This window comes from Periplaneta americana, chromosome 14 (genome assembly GCF_040183065.1).
Source record: "Periplaneta americana isolate PAMFEO1 chromosome 14, P.americana_PAMFEO1_priV1, whole genome shotgun sequence".
In the NCBI taxonomy this organism is placed as follows: Eukaryota; Metazoa; Arthropoda; class Insecta; order Blattodea; family Blattidae; genus Periplaneta; species Periplaneta americana.
In genome coordinates this window covers 29,646,985-29,673,106 of record NC_091130.1, presented here as the reverse complement: position 1 = coordinate 29,673,106, position 26,122 = coordinate 29,646,985, and the positions used below count along the sequence as shown (strand labels likewise).

Sequence of the window (26,122 nt, the reverse complement as noted above, 5' to 3'; positions counted from 1 at the left end):
CAACATTAAAAAATTGAGTGTTACAGCCTGAGAAAACTAGCCGAAATGAATTTGATTTTTGCATCAAAGCACAGTGATACCCCAGTTGGCAAGTTGTGTGTTGTTCAGTGATAAAGAAACTTTCACAAGGGATGGTATTTAAATACAAACAGCACATTTTGGAGCATATAAATCCATAATCCATTGCAGTCAGACCTCATCAGGTGCGATTTAGTGTCAGTGTGTGATGTGGCATCATTAATGACACACTATTCGGTCCACGTAACATGCCAAATGACTTAAGGGGAGAAAATTCTAGGTACTTTTTGGTAAACGCCGTGCCTATTTTATTGGAAGAGGTACCTCTTGCCGTACACACCAGAACATGGCTCCAGCATAACAGAGCTCCTGCACACTTCAGTCTTGCAACAGGGCAACATTTGGTGACAAATGAATTGGTTAGCAAGGTCCCACCCATGGCCAGCAAGATCGCCAGATCTTAATCTGCTTGACTTCTTGTGATGACATCTGAAGACTCTAGTGTACACCACACCTGTAGACCATTTCAACGGTTTTCTTCCATTAATTGTCGATGCTGTAACACAATACGTACTTCACCCGGCAGCAGGGCAACATTTGGTGACAAATGAATTGATTATCAAGGTCCCACCCATGGCCAGCAAGATCGCCAGATCTTAATCTGCTTGACTTCTTGTGATGACATCTGAAGACTCTAGTGTACACCACACCTGTAGACCATTTCAACGGTTTTCTTCCATTAATTGTCGATGCTGTAACACAATACGTACTTCACCCGGCAGCAGGGCAACATTTGGTGACAAATGAATTGATTATCAAGGTCCCACCCATGGCCAGCAAGATCGCCAGATCTTAATCTGCTTGACTTCTTGTGATGACATCTGAAGACTCTAGTGTACACCACACCTGTAGACCATTTCAACGGTTTTCTTCCATTAATTGTCGATGCTGTAACACAATACGTACTTCACCTGGCAGCAGGGCAACATTTGGTGACAAATGAATTGATTATCAAGGTCCCACCCATGGCCAGCAAGATCGCCAGATCTTAATCTGCTTGACTTCTTGTGATGACATCTGAAGACTCTAGTGTACACCACACCTGTAGACCATTTCAATGGTTTTCTTCCATTAATTGTCGATGCTGTAACACAATACGTACTTCACCTGGCAGCAGGGCAACATTTGGTGACAAATGAATTGGTTATCAAGGTCCCACCTATGGCCAGCAAGATCGCCAGATCTTAATCTACTTGACTTCTTCTTGTGATGACATCTGAATACTCTAGTGTACACCACATCTGTAGACCATTTCAATGGTTTTCTTCCATGGATTGTCGATGCTGTAACACAATACATACTACCACCTGGCAATTTGAACGGGTGCAGTAGTCAATGTTTCGACAATGCCAGTATTGTTTACGAGAAATGGAATGTCAATTCGTAGCTTTTCTGTAATGCACAAGTTGTCAAGCGTTATTGCCTGTTGTTTTTTATTGAAAGCTCAGTTATCAGAGAGTTTGCATGAATGATTGCTGCCAGTCACAACATTGAAACAAGTGTAGCACCATACTGGTGTGAGATAGGACACACATTACTTAACGAAAAATGTTTGTTTCAGTACACTATCTACCATCTTCTTCTGTAACATAAGTTCTGAATCACCCTGTAGGCCCTACTTAAGTTTCACGTAAATGTTGATTTGCATATTAATTTGCAAAGACAGTATCACTCTGATCTGAGGGGGGGGCATCATCCCTCCGAATCTCCGCCTATGCTATTGACTGATCTGCAAAGATTAGAACAGTTGTTGATAGTGTGAGACTAACTCTGCATCAAAACGTGGTCCTAGCAGTGGCAGCTGATTGACTGAGACAAGTGAGGCCGGGCCTCAGTCACTTGGCTTAACTGAAATCAAATTTTGCGTTTTTATATAATGTATTAGTTATTTGAATGAAGCATCGCTGTAGAAGCATTTTAAAACTTTGTGATGTATATAGACCTGTTTTGCAGTAAAATTTACTCCTGAGGCCAGAATCACTCGTGCCAGGTCTGGTTGTGGTGTATATAGACCTGTTTTGCAGTAAAATTTGTTCCTGAGGCCAGAATCGTTCGTGCCGGGTCTGTCTTCTGAATTTCCTGTATTTTCGCGGGGTTTGAGCTTGTGCTTAAAACGTTGTAGCCGAGGCACAATTCGTCTGGCCTCGTGGCCTGGTCAGGTTTCACTCCTCACATCCATGGGCCAGCCTCAAGTGTAGAGTGGGGTGGGAATAGCAATGGTGACTTGTCTTTCTAAATAGGCCATAAATAACACAAATTCCAGCTCTTTGGCAGGCAGAGACCCACGCTATTCCCTCCCCTTATGTCTCAGTTTATGACTTAAGCGAGGGTGTTGTACTATTGTACTTCGTGTAGTGAATCGGGGCCAATGTTGTTATGTATTTCGAGAAAATATAAACAGAAATAAATGCGAGAAATAATGCTGGTGTAGTTAATTCATTGTTAGAGTGTCTTTTTTTTCAAGAAGAAATAATATTGAAAGAAAGGAAGTCTTAAATAAAGAGAGAGTCTACCGAGATACCTACGACATCGCTGACAATTTTTCTGACAGATAATATTAAAACGCGAGTTTCTATTGCATCCTGGTATGGGCAACATAAATAGTTAAGTGGTAATGTGGTGTAAAATAAACTTCTGTGTTGGCCTTGTTCGTTGTTGTCAAGGGAAAAAAATAAAAAGAACAGAAAGGAGGGGATTTTCAACACATAATGTGGGTTGCTTCATCACACTGAAACAATCACTGAAACTCACAGCATAACAGCTTATTTGGTGAGTGACATTATTTTTCATCAATAGTAGGCTAATAATAATAGACTAATAATAATGCAGTAATCATGATATTAATAATATAACAATAATTAATATCATAAATAAACATTTCCTATCGGAGGCACTGAAACTAGTTGCATCTGGCCTCACCGAGGATTTCGATCACCGGCCGCTACTGGGTCCTAGACAGTTTCGCGTTACCAACCTAGAGCAGGACTGACAACGAATTAGTCTGAATAATATGATCGCGAAATTTGTTAAGTTAATGCAATTTATTTCGACTATTCACACTGCGAATAAGTTCCTGTCCACTTGTGCAACTCAACAATCAAATTATACTCCAAACTGAAGATGTGGAATATTTAGGAATGCATTTAGATTGCCGGCTAACTTGGAAGAAACATATCAGGACTAAATGAAAACAACTAAATCTTAAATTCAGCAAATTACACTGGTTAATCAGACGTAAATCACAACTATCAGCAGTAACTAAATTAGCCCTCTATAAAGCCATTCTAAAACCTGTTTGGACGTTTATGGAATTCAGCTTTGGGTTACTGCAAGAAACTCTAACATCAAGATATTGGAGCGATTCCAATCAGACACTACAAAAAATTGGCAACATCCCTTGAGACATCAACAACAGATAAATGTACCATGACTTTCGCATCCCAACAGTCAAACAAGAAATAGAAAATTACAGTCTTCCCTATCAGAAACGTTTAAACAACCATCCAAATTCATTAGCAGTGATAATTTATTCGACAACAGTAAGTAGGCCTACACTTCATCTGAATAGACTTCACAGACATGCTGTTTTAGATTTAATCTACAGATTCAAACAATAATTTCAGTTTTAAAAGAGATTTACATGCCAGTGGATTATATTTTGTAACACTTACTTCTTTCATCATTGTTACTTATTGACATTGTTCACATTGTTGAACAGATTGTAATTTTGTTGGTAAGTTATAAAATAAAAATTGTGTTATTTTCATGTTTAATTGCAGTACATAAATAAGGTAAGGGAATTTCACTAAATTTTATAGGTAGGCTCAATTTATGCATAATTTAAGATAATTTGTGGCCTAAATAATTTGAATATTTATCAAATTCATATTCCTATAAATGTATTAAGATTTAAAAATGGAGGTCAAATGCAAAGAGTACAGATTTGATCAAATCACAGGTCAAATGCAATGAGCACAGAATACTATATTCAGTACTCTTTGATCAAATGTCCCTTTTACAAGCTCTGGTGTGTACTACTGCTGCCATCTATGGTCCTACAAGCGAACATTATGCAATTGACAACCAACGAACGACGAAACACTTCTATAAATAGAGTGATAGAGACAGAAGATTTGAGAAATTTAATATTAAAGAGTACTGCACTACTATAATCTTCAGCTCATCAAAAACTGGTGACCTGGAAAGTATATGCACACATTTATCTGGCCATGTCATTTTCTTCAGACAGTATACAGAGAGTGAATATTATTATTTTCTTAACATAACCCAATAGATAGGTCTATGTTCCCTGTGATTAATTCACTATTTACATTGAGGTAGATAATTTTAAAATACTGTTAGTTGCTCGTATTCTATATTAACAATATGTGTGTACTGTGTATATATCTTATACATGAATAGCACTAGATCCAGCACTTAACTTTAGGTAAAGTATATTAATTTATCTCATTAATTCCTTCAAAGTAAAATCCGTATGTGACAGCTATACAATGTCATTCGTCTGTTTCAAGTATGGTAGGCCTATTATACGCAAAAATAAAGTTTCGCCAAATTTACAATTCACATTTTTTTTTTAGTCATGAGCACACTAGAGCAGCCCACACTAGTTGATCTGTCACACATTCAGCATAAGAAATCTCTTTGAATCGATAAAAGAAAATGCAAACAATTTAAGCAGATTTTGGACTAAAAAATGCCACTTTCGTTCTGTATCAAGATAGCATAATTTACTTTTATCTAAAGAATATTAATTGATACAGCGTTCTTATAATTTTGTATTGTCAATCAGTAGACCTAAATAAACAAGTACTTAAGTATTATTATTTCATGATAAGTTTGTCTCCTAACTATTCATTGATAAGTTAGTCTACTATTTATTAAAGAGTGATTCTCAGGTAGCAAGATGTGTAGACGTTAAAGGTCTAGTAAGCACTAATTGTGCAGAAAAAAATGTTGCTGAAAAATAGTCAGTTTTTGTAACAAAAGCGGCATTACAAAGTGTATTAAGTACAAAAAATAATTTTGCTAGCTATATTGACAGACTACAGAACCAAAGAAATAACTGCGAGTCAATTTCTGTTATATTAAAAATTAATTTTCTGTTTCAGAATGATAGTAAAACAATGGTTGAAGATAGATTTAATCAAAGTTGAGCCTAATCCTAGATCATAATATATGTAATCAGGTGCCTAATTCAGATAGTGGAATTGAAATACTGTCATCACCAAGCCCACTTCAAGAAGACCAAATTTCTGGAATGCAGGAAGGTGACGTCGCATCTTTGTATAACTATTCTAGAGGTTCAAAAGTGGCATCAATTAAGATTGTAATATCAGAAGTAAGCTACTAGCCTACAATTGCTCGTTTCCAAAAATGTTCATTTAGAGTAGTCTTACGCTATTTATAGCAAATCATGCATGTTAGGATCAAGTACTTCGTAAAAAAGCCTAAACAAATACTGTAGTAATAATATTTCAGTTTCCTATCATATACTGAAGGGTACAGGGGGGTACAAATGCTGTTTGATCACATTGGCTAACTTTACAGTTAAAAGTTTATTTCTAGGTACTGTTAATATTGTTTTGCTGAAAACATAAAAATTTCAAAATCGATTTTTTTGCAGAATAATTATGTTTTCTGTGAAAAAAAAAAAAAATGGGAATTAAATTTACAGAATAAATGTTGAAGCGACCATTGGACTCTTCTCGCCCATTTACTGCTACTTATATACATGTTGTTGTTTAGTTAAGTGTCCGAAAGAAGGTCTGAACCTCACAAGTGATACCTACAACAGTGCACCATTTACGAGAAAACTAGGCCAAGAGATAATGGGGTAGTGTGGCCAGTTCTAGTAACTAAAATTTTCATTCTCATTATGCCAAGTAGACAAAAAATATTGTGATTCTGAAAAATGTCAACTTAGAGATTCCAGCATCTCTGATACCGAAAAGCTAGTACTGGCCATGCAGTGACTGTAAGTGAACAGCGATTTCAACTAAACTATTGGCTGGATGTTGTTCATATTCGGTATCCACAGAGTCAATTGATGGGGAATGACATACAGTACTTGAAAACATATCATTTTTGACGTAAAACATGCCTTTCCCTCACCAAATATGGCCACCCCATTCCGAGATCTGTAGTGAAACAGAATCTCAAATGCTATGAGCTATAGTCGCATGCTAATGTTATTAGTAGTTAGGCCATGAACCAATGCAACTTATGTGACCACACCCAATGACACCACGTGCATAAGGTGCCAAAGTTGTCTATAAAATTAGCCATGTCACATGGCCTCTCTCAGTAATATCTCGGCTTCAAGAATAGCTACAGACCTGTGTTACTTACTTAAAATGGCTTTTAAGGAACCTGCAGGTTCATTGCCGCCCTCACATAAGCTCGCCATTAGTTCCTGTCCTGTGCAAGATTAATCCAGTCTCTATTATCATATCCCACCTCCCTCAAATCCATTGTAATATTATCCTCTCATCTATGTCTCGGTCTCCCCAAAGGTCTTTTTCCCTCTGGCCTCCCAACTAACACTATATATGCATTTCTGGATTTGCCCATACGTGCTACATGCCCTGCCCATCTCAAAGATCTGGATTTAATGTTTCTAATTATGTCAGGTGAAGAATACCTGTGTTACTACTCCTTTGATTTGTAATCGCGTGTTCTGCAATATTAAAATAAAACACAGTGAAAAATCAGGGGCGTATTTTGCGGGCTACCGGGGCTACCGGCGGTAGCCCAAGGAAATTACAAAAGAAAAAGTTTATAATATAACATAATGTAATAATTTTGTATTATTAGTTTTACCATAGTAATTAAAATTAAAGTAATTGTTAGATATATTTTGTGTAATAATAGGGTCAGCGGTAGCCCAAACCCTTTAACCAGTATACGCCTCTGTGAAAAATTTGTTGTGAGCTAGGACTAATTTCGGAATGTCACTCCAAATGAAGAGAAAACATATTGCATACCCCTGATTAATACTTCTCTTATTGTAGACCCATATTCTGAATTTGTAAACCGAAACAAAAATAAAACACAATTGTAGTTTCATTTCCGAAATCGAGTGATGTATTCTATGAGCCGGTATATACCTTGTACAGCATAGAATTTGTTTAGTAAATCCTAATGAGTCTTTATTTGAAAACAGAAACATGCAATGACGATTCATTGCAAATTAAATAAGTGCTTCATAATAAAGTAAAAACAATTCCGTAAAATAAATTATTATAGGCTACTCAAGATTATTTCAACTTTTTGTAGCACTTTTAATTAAGTTTTTACCATCTCCTATTAAATCACTGCATAGTTAGTAAGGTAAGAAGGTTACAGTACATCTTAAAGGATTAACAGTAACTAGTTGTAAACCCTCCCTTTGTTATGAATAGGGAATTTCCACAGAAGCAATATTTTATAAAAGTTTAAATGACTGACAGCATTGCTGACTGAAAAGAAAGGAATATATTCAAAAATCTTATTGTAAGCAACAAGCATATCATTTTTAAATTCCCATTTTCGTAAACATAAAATAACATTACAGTTATTACAATACACGAATAGCTTTGATATGAATTTGTGCAGAATTATTGACATACAGCCACTTGAACTGTATGGTTTATAAATAAAGTCAAATATATCTTACTTTTGGGGTTATAAAAAATATTAATAATGCCTCTCACGTGTAATTCAGAAATGAAAGTTCATCTGTTTATTTGGGTATATATATTTTTGTTAAATTTTTATTTATACACGCTTTAAAATCTATGGTCATAACGAGTGTTTAGAATCCGTGGGTATACAAGTAGACCATTGTTAGTATTGTTGAGTTCCTGTTTCTGTTGTGTGTTGTAGATGACTTTGTGTTCATGTGACTGATTATAGAATTTGATTAATGTTTATGATATTGGTGATTGAGACGGTGATGAATCATGGCATGTAAATTTCCAATCCAGCATTTGCCTTTATGACTGAGGGAAACATTGAAAAACTCCAGTTAGATTGGTCGGCCACAGAGTTGGAGCCCGGGACCTCCTGAATACAGTCCCAAACGCTATCGCAAACTTGTCGGTCAAAGGGTATTTTATTTTATATCTTTTGAATTAAAGTTCAAAGAACATAAATCATAAATATTAAAATCACTATATAAAAAATAACTAAATTGTGAAATGCCTGAAATGTGTAGGTTATTAAGAAATAATGTAGGCACTGACGTCATGTAATTTTTTTAACCACTAATGGTAGAAAATTACCATTTTATTTCATATGAAGTCATGAAAATAATGTTTAAAATTGACATTTAATTTTAATTAATAGCACACACTTTAATTTTGCAGTATTTAACAACTGAATAAATATAAACCACAATTAACCAAAATCCTTCTTAACTGTCATTACCAATTGAACATTTTCTACTATTTTCAATGGTTATTTCATATGAATGACGAAGTTGTGTGTCTTTCATTACAAATTTGTAGTTTTCAATATTTTCATTTTTGCTGGATATTCTAGTAATATTGAGTTTCTTTTTCTTCTTGTAGGAAACTAGTGTAAACCCAGATATGAGAGAAGAAGCTTATCTGAAAGAAATAAACGAATTGGAAGGCAACAAGAAAGCGGAAAATAGTTGTGAAACAAATGATACTAGTGCTGGACATGTTCAAGATAAAGTTTGTTTTGAGTTTGCAGATGTCAGTAAAGTAAAACAAGAAATAGACAAAGATGACGATTATGTAAAGAATACTATTATCAATGACTATGATGATTATATGGAAGACAGTGACATTACGGAAAGTAAAGAAAGTAATATCAACAGCATTAAAAAGGAGGGCACTACCGATTTAAGGTTTGTAAACACTTTTACTCACAGTGACTTGTATTGTGGAAACATTTTTTGTTAGGATTTTTCGGAACAATCTAATTACACAGAAAGAATGTGGCTTATCACTAAGATACTTTGTATTGTATTGTATTGTATTGTATTTATTAACATTCCATGGTATTCATACATGCTTACAGCTAGAATATGGAACAAGTAAAAAAACTTAATACTATTATAAAATCTTAATTTATAGTCACAGTCTAGATGAAATATATACAGACGAGATTTACAATATAGTCTACTAGTACAACACATAGTTTTAGTATCAATTTCATTAAGCGTTATTGAATGTCATGAATTCACCTACAGAATAGAAGGCGTGAGAAAATAGGTACTTCTTTAATTTGGCCCTAAATAATTTTATGTTTTGAGTTTCATTTTTTATATCGATAGGGAGGCTATTAAAAATTTTTACTGCCATATAACGCACTCCTTTTTGATAGCACGATAGACTTGCCGATGGAGTATGAAAGTCATTTTTTTGACGTGTATTTATGCTATGAACTGTTGAATTAGTTACAAAGTTTTCACGATTACATACGAGGAAGACTATTAATGAAAAGATATACTGACAAGCCATGGGCATTATTTGTAGTTTTTTAAACTTCTATTCTCAATGTCACTTAACCCCGTTTTCCCCACAGTGTCTCACCATGTTTTTTTATGCCCTCAGATGCTTACGTGACAAGGGCAATGGGTGCTGCAGATTGTGTGAATATTAGTTAACCAAAACAAATTTACAAGTACATGATGCAACAAAAATTATGATTAGGCCTACTAGAAATTATATTCGAAAATGGCTATAATTGAAACTTCACTGTACAATGGCTCATTTAGTTTATTATGAATATATGAACGTAATATGCAATATTAAGAGTACGTATTAATAATTCACTTTCTTTTGTTTTCTGTCTCTTTTTTCAGAAAATCAAAACAATACAATACATTTTTTAAAAAGTCTGTTTTGAGAAATGGCCGAAATGGTTCCAACAACAGGTTCAATAATGGACGGCATACCAACAATGTAAGGGGCAAGAATTCTGATGACAATGACACAATTGATGAGGAGAATTATTATGCAGTACGTCCTGAGATAGGTGTGGAATGCCAGTTGCAAAATGTTCAAATGCAGAAGGAAATGTACTTGCAGACATTACAGAGACGGAGGGAATATTACAAGAATCAAACAGATCAGAAAAGACAACAGATACTACAAAAACGAAGAGAAAATTATAGGCAGAACAAAACTAAACAAACAGAAGAAGAAAGACAACAGATACTACAAAAGCGGAGAGAAAACTATAGGAAGCAGACAGAAGAACAAAGACAGCGAATATTACAGAAGCGAAGAGAAAATTATAGGAAGCAGACAGAGGAGTGTAGACACCAAACATTACTAAAGCGAAGAGCAAATTATTTGAAGCAAGTGGATAGACAAAGGCAACAAATATCTTCGGGACGAAGAGAGAGGTATTGCAGAAATAAGAGGGATCAACTATACAGTGGAAGATATTATGCAGGTATAACATCGCAGCCCCACACATTAATGGGAATGGCTGGAGAAGCAATTTCTGTACAACCCACTATACTTCACGAACTGGTAATAAACTGATTCTGTTATACTTGTAACAATATTTAGATTCAATCCTATTGTATTTTATGCTCGACCATGCCGAAATGTAGTAATTATACACCTGGTAGCAGACCTTTAATGCAGGTCATTAAAGTACACCTACTCATTAAAGGTCAGGTCTTTCAGCCAATGACGACTCAGGTTACAACTGTTCAGCCAATGACAGGTCAGCTTTCTACCGTTATAAAACCGCAAGTATCGGTTATTCTCGGATATGCAATCGAAAGAGAATTAGCGAAAAGTCACGGAGGCTGGAAATCCAATACTGTCGCAGAAGGTTTTGTTCTATTACTATAATAATTAGCGTTAATTGTAACTAATATGTAAATAAATTCAATTTGTCATCTCGTTTTTCAATGTCTAATTTAATTTGAATGTTATCTCTGTAGGTTCTTATGGCCTAGCATGGTCAATGTGGACATCTGTTCCTCGGAAAAAATCAATATTTTCGCGTCTGCGCACATCTCACAACATACGGGACATTGCTAAAAAATTAATAATATCAAGTTAGAAATATGGTCGAGCATAAAAAGTCGTATGAAACTCGCCTATAATGGTAATTAAGAAGCTCGTATGAAAATTATGAAACTCGCTTGCGCTCGTTTCATAAATATCCATACTCACTTCTTAATTACCTTCATTATAGGCTCGTTGCATAATGTACTATTATATGCCATCTACTGGTATAGATAATAGAAAAAGTTGCTGCATCAAAATATTTTATAAAATACATTTATGTTCTATTTTACACAGTATGGTTATGGAACAATAGCAGAATCGGTTTTGTGGCTGAAGGCGAATTCAATAAATGAAGAATCTAATTCAGATGGCGAAATAGATCCATTGTCACTGCCAAATGGAGACAGAATTCCTGTGATGGAAGAAGTGACTTCAGCGCTATGTACGTCTGTTCCAAAGGTTGAAACATTATTAACCGAATTGAGTAAGAATATATCATTTAAGATCATAATTTATAACTGGTCTTTCTTTTAAATAGAGTGTACTGATATAAAATAATAATACCGATTTTACTGTCGAACTTGGTTCCAAACAAGAAGGAACATAAAAAGAATATGTTAGTGTGTAAAACGCACCTTTTTGCTCTCTAAAAGGGCCTTAAAATTAGGATGCGTCTTATATAACAAAGGTACTATGCAGGGGCGAATGCTAGTCACGAAAATTAGGCTTGCTCTTTTATTCATAATAAAATAAAAATAATCAGACCCACATAAATAATTTATTTTATAATTATGAAATCATTATGAGTCATGGATCATATTATCAGATGTAGAAGTTCGATATAATATAACAAACATGGCCAACAAAATAGTTTATTTAGTTTTTTCGACCCTGCCAACCAATGCATATTGTTGTATTAAGTTGCACTGAATGAGCGCAGATATTCTCTATGTCTATCTTCTCTTGAATAGTCCTTCGGGAAAATGGATTTAATAATAAGGTTTCAATAACACACAATTCCGAACTCATTGCAATATTTCAAATTAATGTTTAAGAATTAATAATACATGCAGCAGCTAACACATGCATTCTGCTCATACAATTACTTGCACTCGCAAATCACAGCACATTCCCACTGTCAATACTTGTAACGTTAAAATAAATAGTCGTTGGTGTAGCTCTCGGATCAGAGCTTCAAACAACACATAACAAAAGCATGTGCGCCTAGGACGGACCAAGGAGGAAGACACTTGCGCACACATATTCTCGCTATTTCTACGTCTTTCCTGTAGCTCCGAGAAACGAGCAAGCGTTGCGATGCTTGCGGTATGCAACCTGCGGATGGTAAAACGCCTATACAGTATTCCAAAAATCAAAATAAATATTAATGTACGTAACGCCATTTTGAGATATACACATTCTACGAAAATATTGGGCTTGCGCAGCAAGCATAGCATGCCTGGAGAAATTGCCCTTGGTACTATGATGCACACTGTCCTGGTTTTCATTTCAAGATTCTCCCCTAATAATGTGGCGCCACAGCCTTTGAAGGGCCCAGACTGACCAGCCAGCTGCTGGTCTCACGTTCACATGCCGAAACGGAGGTGGACGATCATTCAACCAGAATGGAGGTATTGTGGTTAGCATGATGAACCCCCCCCCCCCCCCCCCCGAGCCGTTATAGCTGGCTTTCGCAACCGGATTTCGCTATCTATCGTAGCTTCCCAAGTGCATCACAAAGCTGGGTAGGCACCGATCCCATACACTGACCGAAATTTCATGAGAAAATTTCTTCCCCTATGAGGACTCAAACCAGTGCACATTCCGTAACACGAGTCCTAGACAGGATGCCTTAGACCAAACACGGGGCAAGATCTTCCCTTACCCCTCCTGAATTCAAAGCAAAGGTGATACGCTGAGTATGTTGCTGTTATCTGGAACCCAGTTACTAACAAATACATTCTGTTACTAGAAAAAATTCAAAATAAATTTCTAAAATGGTTATATTACAGACTTTATAATGATTATCCTACCTATGAGAGTTACGCTACAATGCTTCAATATTTCATTTTACTAGTTTGAAAATTCGACGAAATTGTCAATCTTTAAACTTTCTTTATAAAATTATTAACAATAAGTTGGACTGTGTTGGTTTGTTTTATTATATAACATTATATGCACCTAAGCTTAAAACGAAATTTCGAAATTTGCTTTACATACCAAGGACAAATACTGAATCCCACAAAAATTCCCCAGTTTTCCAAATGTTACAGTTATACAGTAAATTACATCCTCATCCTAATGTTGACATTTTCAATATAAATTTCTCTAGATACAGAATTATTTGTTATATTTTACAGAATATTGTTGTTAGTTAATTTGAAGCTACTTTCACACCTTATTTCAATTTCTCTTTTCTTCTTTCTCTTAGTTCTATTTTGTTTCAGTTTTTAATAAGAGTATGTTTCGTTTTCCTTGTTTATGTTTTATAAATTAATTTGTTAGTCGTGAATATTGTAATTGGGCTTTGCCTGTTATGTTCAGCAACAAATGAATAAATAAAAAAAAATGCGTTTAAGGAGACTGCAAGTTTATAAAATGTTATGAACGATTAGTACAATAACTACTACCTTTTTTTGAGATTTTAATAATCATTATTTATAATTATAATAAAGAACCTATCAATAAGTCAAGTCTTCAAGGATGAAGAAATTCTCTCATGAAATTTCGACCAGTGTATGGTAACAATGACCAGCCAGCATCGTGATGAATGTGGGGAGCTACGATAAGTAAGGAAATCCACTATAACAGCTCTCACACTAGTTGAATGATAGAGCACCTCTGTTAGACATGTGAACATGAGGCCTGCAATCAGTTGGTCAGCCTTAATACTACTGTTTATGTTAAAGCCTGCATCAATGAAATATTTTATTTATCAATAAAAATATTACTATTATTAATTATAATTATATTGACACCAAAGTGCTGCATTGGAGTTAAATCGCTCGCTTGAACTCGGTTGAGTGTCGCATCCTCGAGTGAGATACGATCGGTCATGATACACTCATAATAAATAGAAGCACAGTACAAGGTCATCTCACCGACATGTCTTATCTTGTATGGAAGGCGACAGATAAGATACACATATGTTTTGCTCACACGGTAAAAATAAGGCTTTATTTTCTGCTTTTATGACAAATGTTTAATGGAACAGTCAATGGAACGTACCAAAACAGGAACATGAAGTTGTAAATAAAATAGTATGAAAAACTTCGATATACAGTTATTATTGCTAATTAATCTTCTTCTTCTTCTGCACTTCACGGTATAGGCAAAATGCCTGTTCCGTCCTCACAGCATATCTCTCCATCTCTTCTTTCGTCGTCCCACGTCCCTCCTTCCAATCGGTCGGTATTGATACAGTAATTTTGGTAGTCTCGAATTGCTCATCCTATCTACGTGATATAACCAATTATTACGGTAGCTTTCAATTTGTTCGTTTATAGAAATTGTCTGCAATTCTGTTCTAATTTCTTCATTTTTAACTTTGTCCATTAGTGTGCAACCTTTGGTTCTCCTTAGAAAATACATTTCTGCACTTTGAATTTTTCTTTTTGTACTGTTCGAACTTACCCAGACTTCACTTCCATATAATAACGTTGGGACTGCCATTGTTTTGTAAAATTATTTGGGAGCTCTGAGGAGGCAGCCCCTCCACCTTTCTAGGTTTGCACGGCGCTCGTAACGCAGTCAGACCGAAATTAACCATTACTGAGACTCAGCACAGCATTGCTAATTAATAATTATTCAATATTTGATTTACCACATATATAATATGGTAGGTCCATACATAGTGTTCCGCCTATATATTGCGACAATGTAGAAACGTTTTACGAAATATTATTGATACAGCAGTAGATTAATAACAATATTAGTACAGAGATAACGTCACAGAAAATATAATGAAACGAATAATCGTGCTACACAACTGTTACAGACGCAAAGATTGATACACTAATTATTATTATTATTATTATTATTATTATTATTATTACTAGAAAACTTGATACAGTTCTTGCATTATCGTGATTGTGTTCTCCGTTTATAATAATTACATTTACATCCAATAACATCTATCAGATGTGGCAAAAACAAAATCACTCCTGTGTGGAAAAAAAAAAAAAAAAACATTTACCTACAACATTTATATTACATTTTAAAGCAAGTTTTGTAGTTGTACTATGGAGAGGTTAGTTAAACACTGCAAAGTTTTGAAATGATAAACATCTATGATGTTACTACACAGTTCATCACTAACAAGAACGAATGTCTAATGCTCGGCTTATACCATTCGAGGATTTATCGCTCATGACAATTTTACCCATCATGCATGTGCGCTACCTATCGGATTATGCTATGAACTACTTGGCGCTCGAGTGAAAACGTCCGATGCAGACCTCTGATTGACACTAATAACAATTAATAATTTAAGTCCAATAACTAATAATGTAGAAATTGTAATTAATGGGTTGTTGCATTACGATTTAAAAAATAGAGGACTCCAGGCAAAATCAAAATTCGTTGTCACTTGAATTTCGATACCAGTACTGAATAATCTGTAGTTGAGAACGTTGTTAAGAAAATACTTAAAAAAAGCTATAACAGATATTTTATATAAAAGTTATACCAGACATAAAATGCCTTGTTCTTTAGGATAGGTTTGTATGATAAACATTATGTAAAGAAGAAAGATTTTAGATGGAAATTATATTAAAATCCGGTTGTGAGAAAATAACTTTTTTTGGCCGAAAATGCTGTTTTTAGTGTGAAATTCAGCCAATTGTTGAATTTGGTAGACAATGACACCGCAATGAACCACTTTTCAACATCATCAGTGCTGCTAAAAATATTCGTCTCATTTAAAAATTCGAAGTCTATTTTTTAAAATATCATACTTTTTTCTGTACTTCGTATAATTAAAATGAAAGAAAGTGAAATTAAGCATGATTTCATTTATTTTCTATTAAACCAAAGTAGAGCATAGATGTTGGTAACCAACCTCTTCACTTCATCTGGTTTTTCATACCAAATTAAGTGTACAACAGAGTTTTTTTAGTGTGCAGTCATAAACAATTTGTGCAGTAATAAACTAATATGTGCAATACTAAAAGTTAAAAGACAACAACAGATACCAAGTGAAAGCAATAGTCTTGTATTCATGGAAATTTGCATTGCATAAGTTACACACAGTTACAATAAATAGATGAGGACATAATGCAAGAACTTTAAATAGAACCCATTATGCAGTTCATCAGCAAATATCAACTTCAGTGGAAGGGTCATCTCGAACGAATGGATCAATGCAGAATTTCAAAAGCACTGTTTCATTACCATCCACATGACAAAAGATCTCTAGATCGTCCGAAGAAGAGATGGACTGAAAATTCTAGTTTGAGACCGTAACAGGCCACTCGGCCTAATACTTTTTAGGAAGACGACGACAGTAAACAGAGAAGTACAAGTAATGTAAACAATTATAGCATAATTATGCAAAATTGATGTAAGAAATTAACTCGTAACAGCCAAATCTTTGAATTTTGGTGCCGATTTGTGCAGTAATAAAAATTGCTTAAAAAACTCTGGTGTACAATGCTGAAAAAAGTTGTCATCTTTTAACACAAAACAAGATACTATTATGCATGTCAAGCTGTGGAATGTAATGGATGGTTGACTTCCAAGTTTAGAAGTTACATTTAATTAAGAGTGCACACAAAATTTAATTTTCAATCTTCAATGATGTTTACATAAACACGAATGGAATATAACTGGTAGCTTATCACATTCACTTTAAAATCCAATTCTGTAACATTTTTATTTTTAACCTAATCTTTGCTTCAGTACCTTAGTCATTATTTTAATACAGAATTGTGAGTTTCTGATTTAAAATATTTTTATATGTGCTAAAATACTATTTTTGAGTATAATTGTACTTTTCGTAGGGAAATACTGCAAGCTCAGATGCAAGAGAAGATACTTTTTCGACAAGAATAAAAAACTGGGAAGATAGCAAGAAAGCAGAAAGTATTTATGAAATAAATGATACTGAAAGCAGTACTGGAGATATTCAAGGCAATACTCGTTTTGAATTAGCAGGTATTAGCAAAGTGAAACAAAAACCAGTAAAAGAAGATGATGAAAAGGACATAGCTATAGAGAATGAGTTTACAGACCATAAAGGAAGTGATAGCAACAGCATTGGAAAGGAGGACACCTTTGACTTCGGGTTTGTAACAATTTAGTGCAACACTAAATACTATTTCTATTATTTAAGACTTGCTTGTATACGGTATATATCTCGTATTATACAGCAAGATGTTTTCTTTCCGTGCTCGTCTTTCAAAGCTTTCTGTCTTGTGCATCTTGAATTTTCAGATCTCTAGGTTCCATATTCTTTAGTACTGCTATGTCTTCCCTCCATGTTCCTCTTCCCACTTGGTGGTTACCATTCGTACATCTTTTTTGACCATCTTTACTCCGGCATTCTCAAAAGGTGTCCAAACCAGTTTAACTGTTTTCTTTCAATTTTACTTTTTATGTTTTCCTCAGCATTGAACTTACTTTCTTACAGGATATCTTCAGCTCATTTTTCAGAACAGGCTGATCATATAATATTAAAAACCGAATAATTACTCAGGAGGTTCAGATTCTTGTTTTTTAATCCATTTCTTAATAACATCGTTTCAAGTATAGTTGTCTAGTGTCAGTAGAATTGATGAAAGCGAGATGATACTTAGCGATACAAGATCGAAGACTTGCCATGAATTACCCTACATTTGCCTCACAGTTGGAGAAACCTTGGAAAAATTAGGTATCGGAAATGTGATGTTCGAAGTCATGCTGAACACAGCCTTTGTTCAAAGATCCGGCTCACTATCTTGAGACCATACTAATAGTCCCAGACTAGGGATGCAGGTTTATAAAATTGAAATGCAAGAGATTTAGAAATCATACCCAATTTGATCGAACATGGCATGCTAAATTCTCTTTTATAATATAAAACAGCAATAAGTTTTATAGTTATATTAGATTTAACTGGCCCTAAACAATAGAAAATGACCTCCCATTCAGGAAGATATACGCAGAAATACCGAGATTTTTTCTTTGATTCAGTTTATTGTCGCACCATCGGATCTGTGCCCCTTCAGCGCTGTCGTCGTTCTTGGAAAGTTAACGCCTCTACTCACTCCATTCCAGCCGTTTCTCTCCCACTACGTCAAACAGCAGGCCACGAACCTTGCCGAATAGGGATGTTGCCAAACTTCCGTCAAACAGTGTCATGTCTCTTGAATATTGCTTATGATAATGTAAGGTTAATTATTACTTATTCATAATTTAATTTAAGTAGGTCTAATGACGCTGATTGACTTACGATTGTTTGCAGATAATTATATTATTACAGTGGATATTTATTGGTTAAATTGAAATTACATCAGAAACATCATCGCTTTGCCAGCATTTTGTAACAGTATAATGTGGATGTATCCATGTTTCGTCTAAATACACAATATACTTTCCTTCTCTGCGAAATTTCGCAATTTTTCTTAAATAACTGGCTCTCCATGCTACAATACCATTTCTTTCAATCAAAATACATCTTGTATTTCTACATTTTAAAAATCTAAATCCCATGTCTCAAATCACTTTCCGTAGCATTTCTCTCCCTCCTTGGAAATTTATTGCTTCTCTCGCAACCTTCAATAATTTCTCCAATGTCGGAACTTCTTTCTGCATTGTATAAAATTATTGTATCTTTCTTCTTAAAATACATCTGTCCATATAATCTACAAGAATTAAAGGTTTCCTTGGTCTGTTCTTCCCTGGTGACTCTAGCTTTTCGTCTCCTGCACAGACTCCCTCTCTCCTGATTTTCTTTATTAGGCGCTCTGATCTGCCTATATAAATTACATAACATGTTGTATTATATCAGTATTAGTTAAGTAAGTAATTTTAATACGTAATCAATTGAAATAAAATAAGCCTCACATGTGATCGCAGCTGCTCTTTTCGTTGCCTGATTTATAGGAAACAGATATTGACCCGTTTGTTTCTCTTCATCGCAAAATGCTATTACTTGCTTATTAATATTTCTTTCGCCACTCCTTGCTACAGTATTCATGTTGAGTTGACAACACTGGACTGCAAGTGCAAATAAACTGTCCCGCAAGAAGGCTCAAAATTGTGAGTAGTGGGGGAGAGAAAGAGAGAGGGATAGAAAAGAGAGAAATAGGAATACAGGGAGAGAAATGAATTGCCAAGGCTGAAAAGGAATTAAGGTTCAGTTCGCATATCTTACGGGGGCACAGATCCGATGGTCGGACTATACTACACCACTCATCCTTACACTCACTACATTCATCACTCAAAGTATTACTGATTTAATTTTCACTCTGATTATTATTGTATTTTGTTAAGTGCATTTCCACTTTGGATGCCTATGGGCAGCAGAATTATAAATCCGCCACTGCTCATGGCAATGTATATAAATGATATATCAGTTTACATGCCAAATACACAGAATTCAGTTAGAAACATGGAAACATCTAGACCATATACCATCCAGCCTTAATTTTTCTCTCACAGATTTCTATCCCTTTCCTATATTAAAAAAGCATTCGAAAAGTTTTCGGAACACAGAAATGTTTGAGGAAAAAATATCATATTCCTTGTAAAGCAGAATCGTGCTTTCTTTCCAGCATGTTTTGAAAAGTTAGTGGAAAATATGTATAAATGACTTCCTCATATTGAAAGTATTACTGTATGTGAAAAGGCAGATCAAGAATGTGGGTAACATTCACTTAAATTTGTCATATAATGATACATTTTTGTTAATTTATCAGACCTGGGATACTTACGAGACACCCTAACAAAAACCTCTGCAAAATTTATATTGCACCTTTCATTCTCTATATACCATATATATCCGAATAATCTGCGCACCCTAATTTTAGGAGAAAAAAGGCTGTAATTTGTGTTTCAAATCTGTGGTGTTTGGGTAAAGGGAGATAAGTCATAAAAATGAGTTCGGAGATAAATGAAAATTAAACTTGGAACCCTTATTACAAATAATTTTCTACACTAATACAACACATCAACTGCTTGTATTCTTTGATTTTTGCACACCCACTTGTATAATTTAACTTGTGTGTTCATCTGGGGAACAAAATTCCACCTTGACAAAAACATGACTTATACCCCTTTACCCGAACACCACAGAAATAATGCCCGAACCCCAGTTTTTCTTCGCTCAATTCCGAAAAAAAATATACACAGAGTATTCGCGTATAAATGGTAACTTAAGAGAAATAAAAAGAATTAATTTGCTAATAATTCTCTTTTTCTTTCTTCTTCCAGGGAAATGAACCAATATAATACACATTTTATGTCTGACTTGAGAATGATTGATTCCTATATTAGACCTAGTTATGAAGACAATATTTGCAGTATGTGCAACAAGATCTTTGATGATATCTTTTCTTTGGCAGTTCATTATCAAATACATGTAGAAGAGGGTAAGGGGCAAAATACACAGGAGGCAGGAGAAACTGCAAAATCTCTTTCTACTTTATGCAGCAACACATTTGCTAATGGACATTATGATAGTTTACTCCTTACCACAAATGCAATACGGCCTTTTCAAAATGCTGAAAATATAGTACAAATATACAAAGAAATGGATTCTGAGACATTACAGAGACGAAAAGAATATTATGAGAAACTAATGGAGGAAAGAAGGCAGCAGGTACTGAAAAGACGAAGAGAAAATTATAAGAAAAACAAAAAGAGACAAACAGAGGAAGAAAGGAAAATGTTTTTACAGAAGAGAAGAGAAGATTATAATAGACAAACAGAGGAGCAGAGACAGCGGATGTTACAGAAACGAAGAGAAAATTATCGTAAAAATAAAAGAAAAAAATTACAGGGCGTAAAACATGACACAGACTTATCAATGTAACTGCAATATCATCAGGAATGGCTGGCTGTTGTCATAACAGCATGGTTCAAGAGCTCTACTCCAAATCTCCAGTTTAGCCAAACATTTTTTAAATGAAATGAATCAGAAAGTGGCACCAGAGGTCATGAACTGTCTTTCTGTAAAATGTTGATGTTATGAACAGAAGAATATATAAATTGGACGTAAGTGTTTTATTAAGAACAGAAAGAAACGCAAATATAGCAATAGTCTTCCATGTTATTTTTTGGTAGAGAGCATGGACAACAATGTGCTACTGTTTCATTTTAATTGTTCCAAATGTTCCTCTACTTCTTCACTTAAGTAGCTTATTTCTTGTGGATATTATTCTATTGTGATCAGCAGGGAAAGGATTTATATGTAAATACATATTTACTTATAAAGCTAATATAATTTATATTTTGCATTATCTTTATGTTTCACAATGTGTAGGGTTGAAAAATCCTACTTTTATTTTCCATATTTTTCCATATTTTAGAGTTTAGTACATATTTTCGTTAATTTCCATATATTTTCCATATTTCATATAAAACAGTCCATATTATATTAGGTTTAACAATAAAACAAAACAAAATTCCATTAACTTTTAAAAATACATTTCAACAATAGAGATTTAAACACATGTTCAGTAATCCCTTTAACATCAGAGTTATTTGAAAATTAGCAGTCCTATCAACAATGGGAAAGTAAGTTACAAAACTGTATTAATTTAATTTAAAATTTTTAACAGACTTCAGTTGTGCAGCTCAACAGTTAAATGCCAGTCAGAGTACACATAGGTTCAGTTTTGTAAATCATACTATAAAGACGGTAAATATGCCAAAAGTACGTCATTCAGTCAATTTAAAATCAAAACTAACAAGTTACATTTCAGAATTTAAAGAAGATGGTTTATCAACTGACAATAAAATATTATTTTGTAATTTGTGTCAGTGTGCAGTATCATCTACACAAAAGTTCCTGGTGCAACAACACATTACAACTAGTAAACATCAGGCCAACAAACAACTAAATTCCAAGCAGAGACAATTGTTTTTAACACAACCAACAACATCGAATGTAAGATCTGAGTTTAACATCGACCTGTGCCGTTCTCTCATCTCTGCTGATATTCCTCTCTACAAACTAAAGAATAAGGTCTTCAGGGAATTCCTTGAAAAATATACTCAACATACAATCCCGGATGAGTCAACACTTAGGAAGACGTATGCTCCACCCATCTACGATGAGACAATACAGAAGATAAGAGATGAAATTAAAGATAGTTCAATTTGGGTTTCCATTGATGAGACTCCCGACAAAGAAGGTAGACTTGTTGGTAATGTAGTTATCGGTTTGTTAAGTGAACAATATTCTGAACGAATTCTTTTACATTGTGATGTTCTAGAAAAGTGCAATAACAAAACTATAGTTAAACTGTTCAACGAAGCTATGGGTATCCTGTGGCCAAAGGGTATTATGTACGATAATGTGTTATTCTTTATTAGCGATGCTGCCCCTTATATGGTCAAAGCTGGACAAGCATTATCTGTTGTATATCCTAAATTGACTCATTTTACTTGTGTGGCGCATGCATTTCATCGTGTGGCAGAAGTGGTCAGAGACAATTTCCCTAAAGTAGATTTGTTGATTTCATCAGTGAAAAAAGTATTTCTCAAAGCTCCCAGTAGAGTTAACGTGTTGAAAGAAATGTACCCTGAAATTCCATTGCCACCAAAGCCAATTTTAACTAGATGGGGTACATGGCTAGAAGCAGTTGAATATTATGCCGAACATATAGACTCTATTAACAATGTTCTCCTTGCATTGGACTCTGAAGATGCAGTCTCAATTGATACTGCGAAAACAGTTACCTGTGACATAAGTGTGAAGAATGACTTAGCTCACATTCAGCATACATTTTCATGCATCATAAAAACGCTCAAAAGTCTCCAAAATAGGCACCTTTCACTATCTGAAAGTTTTGAAATTATAAATAGTACTGTGGAACAACTGAATCGTGGTAGAGGTAAAGTTGCAGATGCAGTAAGAGCTAAGGTGGACACTGTACTTTCAAAAAACCCTGGATATGAAGAACTACAAAAGGTTGTTGCTGTGATGAGTGGTGAATCAACAGTGAAGATTAACTTGGACTTATCCCCAGCAGACATTGTGAAATTGAATTATGTACCAGTTACTTCTTGTGACGTCGAACGCTCTTTTAGTCAGTATAAATCTATCCTCAGAGACAATAGAAGAAGATTCACTTTTCAGCACTTGAAAGAAATGTTTGTAACCTATTGTTATGGTAACAGACAATAAAAATTGTGTTTTGTTGAAACTACATTGGAAGATAAGGTACGTCCATTATATTTTTTGTTTAGTTTGATTAAAATGTACCAATATTTAACGTACATAGTCATTTTTTTATAATTTTAAGTCCATATTTAATTCCATATTTTGGTAAAAATCCATATTTAATTCCATATTTTGGTAAAAATAACTACATATATATTTACATATTTCATATATTTTTAGTCCATATAAATCCGTTCCCTGGTGATCAGTTACAGAAAATGTTACCTATTATACAGAGTTTTAAACATCATTCTTCTTATGCCACTCTTAAATCAAATGTATTAATACTAGAGAAAAAATAGATGAAACATACTTTCTCATTATACTTTTGTTTAACATGTTTGTGATAGTTCATTTCATGTTGAATCTTTCGTACACTACTTTTAACACTTGAATATAAATAATTGATTAAATGGCGATCTTACTCGTGTTAATTGTGTAAGCATGTGTGGCGTACAGCTGTTTCGGTGCTTCTTCACACCATCTTCAGAGCCCACTAGATCTCGGCGTCATCTCGAACTTCGCTGCCTGTTGTGTGGGTGCGTTCAATTGTTGAAAAGTGTTTAAATGTAGTGTCAAATAGTGTGTCCCAGTGAGTATGAATAACGGTTCATGTGTCTATATTTAACTATTGCAGATGATAGATAAAATGAGAAGGTGGACTGATAGAAGGAAATACAGACACACGAAAACACACCCCAACGATATTCTCAACACACAACTCAATTTCAAAACACATACACTCTTTGACTCTACACTACGAACGCACCCACACAGGAAACAAGAGACACCAACAACAACCAGTTCCGAAGATGACCGAAAATAGGTCGAAACATGTTAACAAGGTATGTTAATAATATTTAACACAAGAAAGTTCTTATCATACATATTCCGAAATAGGTTTTCTATTCATTTAAGTGTACCCTATCGTCTCTTTCAATCTGCAAGGTCATTTCACTTCCACTCTGTATATTGCACCATTGTCTAAGCCCGGGAGGTGACCTGGGTGGCATTCACGAATCCGATGCCTCAGCCCTGACAGAGTCAGTTTTCATTCTTAGACGATTGTCCAAGCCCTCCCAACCTCTCAGCCTATTTTTAACTATTGCAGATGATAAGGTGGAGAGGGTTGGTAGACTGATAGAAGGAAATACCCTGAGAAAAACTCTGTGCAACTTCTGATATGCCACTACAGATTCCATCACGATCCAGCCAGAGATCGAATCCTGGATAGAAGATCACTTGAACCACAGATGTGGTGAATGTTGTGTTGCTTTAAAGCAGTGATCTTCACAACTGACTGAAAGGCAGGCAATTCTTTATTACAAAGGGCAACTTTATATGGTCGTGTAGGGCTGCGTGAATTTGAAATTATTTGTGGCAACAAAGACAATTCTGGAATTCTCACTGTACATTTCGGACTTGTCCAGAAAGGTGTTCCCCCTAACCCCACCCCAGAAAAATACTCCTTTTTTGTTTCTTAAATTTACGAACTATTTCATGTCGGTATCTTCAGTCCCTAGGCTTATAAATTTTGTTTGAAAAAGTTTTCAACATGAAGCTTAGGCCTATCGTAGATATTAATTTCTTTATTTTCATGTAAGGTTCCTTTTTGCTCTCTTTCCACCAGAACTTAGGTTACGTTAATTTTGCAAAGCAATCGTTTAGCCATTACTGAAGCCCTATTTTTTTTTTGTTTCAGAAATGATTAGATTGGACTTGTAATTATATAAACAATAATTTTATTCTCCAAATCAAACGTTTTTGGAGACATACTTCTATACCATGTCCTTTATCACTTGATCTTGGTTAGAAAAACATTGATGATGAAAATTGTTGTAGCGTGATTTCGGAAAAGTCGCCATTTTATTTTATTTGTCCCCCTCTTCCAAAGAGAGGCCAATCAATTTATATGTGATATTTATTTCATATGCATCATTCCGTGCTGCTTTAACTTGTAGATACTAATCCGTCCATTATTTTAGGAAATATTGCTGGACAGACAGATATATGGTGTCTCAGAAACCATCTTTGGAATCAGGCATGTTGAAAACTTAAATTTTCTGAAAGTTTATAAGTCGATGTTTTGAAGTACCACAATGTTTTAATTTTATAGGTACTTTGTATAATGAGAAAGTAAAAATAAAAATAATTAAAACAAACCAATTCTTTTGTGTTGGTAATTTTATCGAAGTTGAGGTGCTGTAGAAACTTGTACATTTTTATATAAAATATAATTTATTTACTAATATAACTTTGTTTTCTATCAAATGAATTCGGACCCCTCTACTGGGTGTTCATTTCAAAGTGTGTCATGACGTCACTGTTGTTGGGTCACCGATTTGAAGCGAGTTTCAGTTTATATGTTAGAGAAGTTGCCTATTATTTAAGGCGTTCTTCAATCTGAACTTGAGAACGTGTATGGTATAACTTGAACGTCGTAGCAACAGATGGCGGTCTGTACGGTCTGTGTGCTACCATAACCTCTTTCGAACTGTGTTTTGCGCCGGCAAGTCGTACGCATGGTATTTGTTATCATCGGTTGCGTACGGTAACATTCCACAACACAAATCAAATGCTTCGTGTCCATGTTGACCGTCGAAGTTAATGTCAACAAATACGTAAGTAATCGTCTTAACCCTCTCCCCATATCCCGACAGTACGTATTTCCAAA

General features: G+C 34.7%; 1 protein-coding gene across 9 annotated transcripts; it reads left to right on the top strand.

The window, feature by feature from the left end:
- The first annotated feature begins 4,146 nt into the window (after positions 1–4,146).
- On the top strand, positions 4,147–21,448 carry LOC138713225 (mRNA export factor GLE1-like). Of its 9 annotated transcripts, none has more exons than XM_069845141.1 (7): positions 4,149–4,283; positions 5,208–5,437; positions 8,649–8,953; positions 9,914–10,589; positions 11,376–11,540; positions 17,081–17,364; positions 20,493–21,448. In XM_069845141.1, the coding sequence occupies exons 2-7, from the start codon at positions 5,357–5,359 to the stop codon at positions 21,091–21,093; spliced, it is 2,112 nt and encodes a 703-aa protein (XP_069701242.1). In that variant the 5' UTR covers positions 4,149–4,283; positions 5,208–5,356; the 3' UTR covers positions 21,094–21,448. The 9 variants fall into 9 exon arrangements, with proteins under 9 accessions (XP_069701249.1, XP_069701242.1, XP_069701243.1 ...); XM_069845140.1 differs by having other exon boundaries at positions 4,151–4,525; XM_069845145.1 differs by having other exon boundaries at positions 4,152–4,525; positions 5,208–5,366.
- Positions 21,449–26,122: the final 4,674 nt, after the last annotated feature.

What these genes read in the sequence shown, in the direction of transcription:
- LOC138713225 (XM_069845141.1), top strand. Translation starts at nt 5,357, where the DNA reads ATGCAGGAAGGTGACGTCGCATCTTTGTATAACTATTCTAGAGGTTCA. An exon ending in TATGTACGTCTGTTCCAAAG is followed by an intron (nt 11,541 to 17,080) that starts GTTGAAACATTA and finishes TACTTTTCGTAG; the next exon opens with GGAAATACTGCAAGCTCAGA. An exon ending in GAGGACACCTTTGACTTCGG is followed by an intron (nt 17,365 to 20,492) that starts GTTTGTAACAAT and finishes TTCTTCTTCCAG; the next exon opens with GGAAATGAACCAATATAATA.